This window comes from Hibiscus syriacus, unplaced genomic scaffold (assembly GCF_006381635.1).
Source record: "Hibiscus syriacus cultivar Baekdansim isolate YM2019G1 unplaced genomic scaffold, ASM638163v2 tig00112686_pilon, whole genome shotgun sequence".
Lineage (NCBI taxonomy): Eukaryota > Viridiplantae > Streptophyta > Magnoliopsida > Malvales > Malvaceae > Hibiscus > Hibiscus syriacus.
In genome coordinates, this window is record NW_024063383.1 from 109,020 (window position 1) to 117,328 (window position 8,309).

Here is an 8,309-nt window from a genome sequence, read left to right on the forward strand (position 1 = left end):
TTTGGATGACTCGTTAATTTCAGAACCAAGACATCATCAAGCAGTCGTTTCGAAGCATGGAGAGATGTCGAATAAGCCAATAGTGCATAAATGGGTAAATTTTTACATAAGAGGGTTCGTAGCAAAGCAGGATTACTGTAAAGCCATAGACTATAAGCAAAAGCAGGGAAGATCCAACATTCCCAAAGCCAAGACGAGATTGAAAAAAAGGGCTAGTTTATCATGACTTTATTTCAAATAACAAGTTCCAACGTACAATCACAAGTTTGATTACCATTAAAAACACCAGAATCCATTGATCATATCACCAAAATTAAAGGCCATTTCAGAATATCATATCCCTCCACGAAGCCTCAGCACAAGGTGGAGAGTAGACTCTTTCTGGATATTGTAATCTGCAAGTGTCCTGCCGTCCTCCAGCTGCTTGCCGGCGAAGATCAACCTCTGTTGGTCCGGAGGGATCCCTTCTTTATCCTGAATTTTAGCCTTCACGTTGTCGATCGTATCCGAGCTCTCCACCCCGAGGGTACTTGTTTTTCCCGTCAAGGTTTTGACAAATATCTGCATACCGCCACGAAGCCTGAGGACCAGATGGAGAGTCGATTCCTTTTGGATATTGTAATCGGCCAAGGTGCGACCATCCTCCAGTTGTTTGCCGGCAAAGATCAATCGCTGCTGATCCGGAGGGATGCCTTCTTTATCTTGAATCTTAGCTTTGACATTATCTATGGTGTCGGAGCTTTCGACTTCAAGAGTGATAGTCTTGCCGGTCAGGGTTTTCACGAATATCTGCATGCCACCGCGGAGACGGAGGACCAGATGCAGAGTCGACTCCTTCTGGATGTTATAATCGGCGAGTGTACGGCCGTCCTCCAGCTGCTTGCCGGCGAAGATCAAACGCTGCTGATCCGGAGGGATGCCTTCTTTATCTTGAATCTTAGCTTTGACATTATCTATGGTGTCGGAGCTTTCGACTTCAAGAGTGATTGTCTTGCCGGTTAGGGTTTTGACGAATATCTGCATGCCACCGCGGAGACGGAGGACCAGATGAAGAGTTGACTCCTTCTGGATATTATAGTCGGCGAGGGTCCTTCCATCTTCCAGCTGCTTCCCGGCGAAAATCAACCTCTGCTGGTCCGTAGGAATCCCTTCTTTGTCTTGAATCTTAGCCTTGACATTATCAATTGTGTCGGAGCTTTCCACTTCAAGAGTGATAGTCTTGCCAGTCAGGGTTTTAACGAAGATCTGCATACCACCTCGGAGACGGAGGACCAGATGAAGAGTCGATTCCTTTTGGATATTATAGTCGGCGAGGGTCCTTCCATCTTCCAGCTGCTTCCCGGCGAAGATCAATCGCTGCTGGTCCACAGGAATGCCTTCTTTATCTTGAATCTTGGCCTTGACATTATCTATAGTGTCTGAGCTTTCAACCTCTAGGGTGATTGTTTTTCCGGTGAGGGTCTTCACAAAGATCTGCATCTTCGACGATGAGTAAAAGAAGTAAACGCTAGAAAAGACGACAAGAGTTTTATATATCGAAAGAGATAGAAGAGGATATTCAAGAGCACGATAGAACTATTGTTGTTGTTGAATGCAAAATTCGAAGGGAGGATTTGGTTTATATTGAAGAAAGAGGATGACCGAATCTGGAAAGAACTTGGGGATGTAGAAGGTCCTAGAACTAACGGGAAAATGCTATTTTTTACTTTGACAGGAAGGAAAATAAAAATTCCAACGTTACCTGCTGACCTGTATCAGCAGTTACGTGGTCGATACGAACAATAAAACTGAGCTGGCGTCATGCATGATGCTTAATAGTGTTTGCTAAGCTCCCCCGCTGCTCTATATTCATCTGGAATACTATTTTAATTTAATTAATTAATTTTTTTAATCAAACAAGGTTTAAAGTTAAAGATCCATTTACACAATATAGATTTTTTTAAATTTAAAATTTTTAAATTAATTATTGGTATTAGATCTATTAATCGATCAATCCAGATCAGATTATACATAAATTTATCATTGAGACAACCTTTAAAAGTTTAAATTTGAATTATCTTTTAAGAGATATTATATTTTATTTTTATATTGAATCATCTATTATCATTCTTATTTTTATATTTAAGTTTGGGTTTGGTTTGGATTTGATTTAGGGTTTGGGTCTGATGCGTGAGTGGTGCAAGGGTCTTGGTTGGCCCCTCTTATTGCTATTTAGATTGAATTTATTTTTTTAATGAATATATTCTTATTTTTTATTATTAATTTCAGTCGTTAATTTTTATTTATACAATAATCATAAGTTAGTATATTTTTTTTAGTTTTACGGTGCATAACTAGATCCTACCTATCTCTATTACTTATACAATGATCAAGTTACTCAATGTAAAGCTAAAATATTTTACACATATTTAAGATAATTGGATGAATAAAAATTAATTATGAAAGAATAAGAAAATAATTTAAGACGTTTATTTTTACTTATCCAAACTATCTTAAATTAATGTAAAATTAAAAGTTTTCTAGTGGATCCTAACCATGTTCTGATATGATTATTCGGCTGCTGATGGTGGACTTTGGTTAATGATCACTTGGACTCATTTTCAGTAGGCTCGCAATTTTGTTGCTGGTTCTGCAACCGCTGGTGCTGTTTTTCAGCGTTGGTGTTGCTATGTCTGGTGAAAATTTTAATTGCTGGGGGTGTGACTGAAACTTCTGCAGCTAATGCTTCATTCAGTGCTGCCAAATCAGATTTTCAAGAGATTCATATTTTAGTTCAGATAGAGTGGAACTTTCAGGTTAAATCAACATGTTGATTCTCTGAAATCCTTCTTCATTTAAGCCTTGTTATTGTGTCATCATCATCATCATAACAACAACATTGACAATTTTTTAAATTCTAAGCAAACTTCATAACCATGACCTCAATTACACGATCTTTAAAACTTGTGTTGTCCAAATGCAAATACATTATCCATCAATAAGCATGGCAAGCCAATGGGAAAAACTTGCTCATTGTCTATGCTTCTGCGGAGAGTACTCAAGTTCAGATACATACTAAATTCTTACGGTTTACCAGTAACAATCACCGATAGGTTATTCATATTTATCAAGGAAAGGCATTAATTCAGAAACTTTCTCCATAGCTTGAAGACGAAATACCAATTCATTGTTCTGACTTGCAAGTCCAAAAGAATCATACCAATATAATTTACTCTTGAAATTTAGATAAAATATTAATTTAATCTCTAAATTCGATCAAAATTTCTAATCACAAACCCTCACTCATCACTGTTACCGATCACTATCATCTACTTGTTATAAAAAACTTCCATCTTTCTCATCTTTTTCCACATCAATTGCCAGTCCGGGGCTGAGGGGAACAACCACATACCCATTATTTAAAAAACTGCTAAAATTAATTTTGTATATTAATGGGAGAAGAAATAAAAAAGAAAAATTTATACACCTTTTAAAAAGCTCAGCAAGTACAATGCATAAACCCTGGTCCAAAATCAAAACCTAAATGAAACATAAATTTATAGTGCAATGGAATAATAAGGGGCATGGTGAAGTAATATTATATCAATTGCAGGCAGGCAATGGCTAGTTTTATGAATTTTGGTTTACTCTCAGATTGTTAATTCTATAATCATCATCTTTACCCTGAATGAATTTTCCAAACATTTCCTCATAGACCTAATACAGTTGCAATAAGACGAACATAAAGGTGCCTAATAATCCCTGCTTGCATGGCTTTATGAAGCTCATTGGGATATTGTAGAATATCATCATTATACATCAAGGCGTCTATGTACTACACAATAATCCAAAGCTCAAAAAGCATCAATCCTGTAATAAACCAGCCCTAAACAAATGCAAAAAATACTGAAACAAAAGAACAAATAATCAAAAGCTACAACTGAAATAGTAGGGGAAGAAGAGTAATGCTGGGGGTTCAGGAGGCGGAAGTGTTGAGAAGTCTGAGGCTGTAAACATAATTAACTATATATAAAGTGATAAAATGAATTATTTTTTCCAACGAAAACATGAGAAATATCACTAGTTTGTAGTATGGACACTTTCTAGAACTCACACATCGACATAAACCCTTTCATGGCAATTACCATTCAGAGGTAGTTGGGAATGAGATACAAAAAGTAATATTCTTGTTTTCCTTCTTTGAAACAAGATGAACATGACTTACAATCATTGAATGCTCGAATTGTTTAACACCTGTAGAGGAAAGACAAATTAATAAGAGAAATTCCTCCGTCCAAGTCAGTAATGAATGCATACGTTTGCAGTTCCTGCAGAACTGACACCAAACAATGTGTTTGAGACCAGATTATGAATCATTCATAAATGAAACAGGAGTTAAAGAGGAAAGGTTTTACTTGCAATCTATTCCCTGGAATCTCAAATTTCCCAACCTAAGCACCAAAGTACTGTATCAAGTCATCGTCAAGTAGTTCATCTAGTGAACTTGTACCATCAAATGGGAGTTCAAAGGGGCTGTGAAATCCACCAAAAAATGACGGATCATTTGTTGGAGAAGCAAAGGGATTATGAACAGCTCGATCTTGCTCATTATGCAATAGGTGATGCAATTCCCCCCCAGCAATTTCATGTTCATTTCTACCCGGTGCTGACACATCAACACCATTTTCTGGCCTAATATGTGTTGGTACAATCATCTCCATCTGAGTTTGATGACCATCATTACCAGGCCTAAATTCAGCCGATGGAATATAAAACTCACATGTAGAACCATGGTGCAGCTCAGCATGCTGCACTAACGGAAAGAGCATGGGCCTTCCATCTACATACATGCTCTGTGTGGAAATCTCAGTAGCACAAGGAATGGCGGGATAATGGCAGTATCTATTTGCAGGTAGATGTGGCTGAACATCTAAACCTTCCTCCACATGTCTCAACGCTGTACTTGCATCATTTTCCTGCTGAGTGGCAGGCATATGATATTCCATGAATGATACATCGGTTTGGTTGATGTCAGGCAAAGTGCTTATTGACTTGGCATTTACACGTTCACCATGGTTAGGCACAGGTTGCTGATCACCATCACTTTGTATAGATTGTTGATCCCCATGGATTGGCATGGGTAGTTGATCGCCATGGGTTGGCATAGTTTGTTGATCACCATAGGTTGGCATAGGTGGTTGATCACCATGGTTTGGCATGCGTTCTTGATGACCATCGCTTGATCTTAAACGAGGTCTCTTCTTCCTAGGTTGTTTTTCCACTCTCTCATTGTGTTGTAATGGATGGGAATCATCATTGCTGATATAAGCCACAGGCTCGGCAACAATCGGTTGATTTCTCTGCTCATCTTTGGAAGACACTGAACCTACTCCATCATCAACATCATAATCACTGTCACTACTGAGAGCAGGTTGATTCTTATCACCATGTCCAACTCGGGGCATTTCAGTTATGCCAGATGTTCCATTATCACTTATAGGTTGCCGAATCAGAGCTTCCTCTTGGCTCAAGACCCCCAACCAAATTGCACTCTCCTTTGCTGTCATCTTATCCTGTAAACATTTTGACTTACGTATGTGCCTCCGGATCTTGGCGGTATCAGGCGACATGTGCTTTATCACAGCTGTTAACACTCCAACTTTCCACATCTTCTTAAGATCATGTGGCTTCTTATAAGGAGGACTTTGACCCTGTTGTAGCCCTAGTGTTACCCACCAATCTTCATTTCCAGTAGGCCACCAAGGCGGAGGAATTCTCTTTTCTAAGGGATACTTCCTCTGAGGGGGATCACAGTGCTGCATCAAAGAAGACAAGAGGGATCCAAGAGTAGCGTCTTGAAGGTCTTTGAGACTGGTATGTTGATTTCCATTTCTACCATTACCTGGCTCACTCATAGCTAAACAGTCCGCCTCATGCTTGGCTATGGCTGCAGGCCCATTCTTATCAAACTTCACCTTTTCTTTCCACCAAGCTCTTAGATTATCTGACGAACCACTTACAGGCTTACCCTTTTCTGGAATGATGCCATAGACAAATCCCCGGGCTTTGCAAACTTCCATTAGCTTCAACATGTACTTAAGAATCCCGTCTTGAGCTCGGGACATTTTCTTCCTCTGAGCTTGATCAGAGGTCTTCTTCGACTTTTGCCTTTCCGCAGCCTGTTGGGCAGTTATCTTCTGTCTTTCCTTAATCCTTTTGAGTTTGATACGATCTTTCCACATTCGTCTCTCCAATTCATCAGCTTCAATCTCTTCGTCACTGACATCTTTCTCCGCTATATTTTCACACCTCAAGTCATCCACTTCAATATCGGAACTGTCAACCATCAAATCAACAACCATCATAACATGCCCCATCAATTCAAACAGCACTGAAATCTTTCATTGGACGAAAAGGACAAACCATAAACCAAATTTGAACCTCAATCCCACCCTTTTATTTCTATGCAATCCACATTAATGAAGTTAACAAACCAAAAAAGAAAAAGAGAGAGAGCATTTTTTCAGTTTGCTCGGTAAAATATCAATTACAGAATCCCATTCCTTATTCATCAAAGAGCCTGCTTCTAAAGTCTAAAGGCACCAAACAATTAAAGTTACACTAATGTCAAAACAAATGCACCCCATTATATTTCCTTAATTCTTACATCCATAATCAAATCGTACGAAATACAAAATTGAATACTCCAATATTGAAAAAGGAATCTATTAAATTTATGGGTTTAACTTTTTTATTAGAAAAGTAAAAAAAAAGAATGGAGCTTTTACCTAATATCAGCTCTAATATCCTCCAATTCTGCCATGGAAAAAGGGGGTAAAAAGCTCGAAATCTTTAAACTTTGAATAGCGAGACAAAGGATTAGGAGATTAAATTGACTCTCAGGTCAAGGAAAGGATCTGGGGATTGAAATAAAGGATAAAAAAACAGAGGAAATCAGAGTGAAAATGGTTTTTGATTGCTCGATAAAAGATTGCGAATTTCAATGCAGAAAAAGTGTTGTGTCAGAGAGAGAAGGGCAGGCGAAGCCGAAGTGGAAGAGAACAATGTGGAATGCCCATTTAAGGAGGTCTAGTCTCCTGCTTTGCGTCCACATACATGCATTTGCTTCTTGTCTTTTATTGCCTTTTTAAATATTTTTTTTATTTTGACTTTTTTATTGTTACTTATGTAAATCAAATATGTACGATGGTAAAATATTATTAATCCAATTTGAAAGCAATAGGACTGATTAAAAATAATAAAGATAATGAAATTTATAAATTGATTGAGTGATAAAAAATTGTATATATTATTTTATTTTGTGTAGATTTAAATTTTATTTTATCTGTTTTATTAAATTTGATTCTTATTGATTTTTAAAAAAATTAAATTTTTAAAATTTGACCTTTATTACTTTTAATATTTTAAATAATTAAATTTTATAAAATAGATATTTAAAAACTACATGATTAGGGGTTTTTAAAATATTTTTTTTTATTTTTTTTCAATAATAAATTTTAAATAATAATGAGTCAAATTTTAAAAATTTATCAAAAAAAATAATAAGAGACTCATTTAATGGGAAAGAGAAAATAATATTTATTTTAAAAATACAATATCTTTTATTTAATAAATAATAATAATAATAATAAAATTAATTAGTATAATAGTGAGATTAAGTACCATGTCATAGGACAATGGAAATAAGATTAATGGTATGATATTTATTTTGATTCCATTATATTAATAACGTTGAGATTAAAGTGTATAATGTCTAGTAAGAACATAATATCAAAATATTATACATTTGCAATAAAAATCATTAAAAATATATTTATAATAAATAAAATATTATAAATAAAAGTATTTTTATAAAATATTAGTTATCGTTACGAATAATGGGCTATTCCTGCAGTTAAAATTCTAATAGATTATTTATGGACATAAGGACGTCACGACATTTTAAAATGACCGATATTATTTATGTCAAAGCCAAAATCTACCATCAATCTATGAATTTATTAGACATGTCAAACTACAATTTAACAATCATGATCATACGTTATAATCATTTTTAAATTGTAAATAAAAAAGAAATTTGATAAATTAAAATAATAATTTTTATTTTATTTTAGGAATTTTCGCATGGTTATAAAAATGTAATTTGATAAAAGATTAAAAATTAAATTGAACTCTAAAAATGAGAGTTAAAATAACAAAAATTATAAATATTAAGGGTTAAAATTGTTCCCGTACCTTAAGTTCATCACAACACAGCTTAAAAAAGGTGCCACTTCACCCTTTGGGTACAATTTAAATGAAATCATGGC

The 8,309-nt window shown here is 35.6% G+C and overlaps 2 protein-coding genes across 3 annotated transcripts; both read right to left on the reverse strand.

Annotated features, from left to right (window-relative positions):
- Window positions 1-219: 219 nt before the first annotated feature.
- Window positions 220-1,547, reverse strand: LOC120182538 (polyubiquitin-like). The gene is made up of 2 exons (XM_039187487.1): window positions 298-1,547; window positions 220-248 (listed from the first exon to the last, which is right to left on the reverse strand). The coding sequence occupies exon 1, from the start codon at window positions 1,477-1,479 to the stop codon at window positions 334-336; it is 1,146 nt and encodes a 381-aa protein (XP_039043418.1). The 5' UTR covers window positions 1,480-1,547; the 3' UTR covers window positions 220-248; window positions 298-333.
- Window positions 1,548-4,022: 2,475 nt separating this feature from the next.
- On the reverse strand, window positions 4,023-6,997 carry LOC120182536 (ETHYLENE INSENSITIVE 3-like 3 protein). 2 transcript variants are annotated; one of them, XM_039187485.1, is made up of 2 exons: window positions 6,768-6,997; window positions 4,023-6,315 (listed from the first exon to the last, which is right to left on the reverse strand). In XM_039187485.1, the coding sequence occupies exons 1-2, from the start codon at window positions 6,800-6,802 to the stop codon at window positions 4,431-4,433; spliced, it is 1,920 nt and encodes a 639-aa protein (XP_039043416.1). In that variant the 5' UTR covers window positions 6,803-6,997; the 3' UTR covers window positions 4,023-4,430. The 2 variants fall into 2 exon arrangements, with proteins under 2 accessions (XP_039043416.1, XP_039043415.1); XM_039187484.1 differs by lacking the exon at window positions 6,768-6,997 and having other exon boundaries at window positions 4,023-4,315; window positions 4,395-6,371.
- Window positions 6,998-8,309: the final 1,312 nt, after the last annotated feature.

Coding starts and splice junctions, on each gene's coding strand:
- LOC120182538 (XM_039187487.1), bottom strand. CDS start 1,479: ATGCAGATCTTTGTGAAGACCCTCACCGGAAAAACAATCACCCTAGAG.
- LOC120182536 (XM_039187484.1), bottom strand. CDS start 6,356: ATGGGGCATGTTATGATGGTTGTTGATTTGATGGTTGACAGTTCCGAT.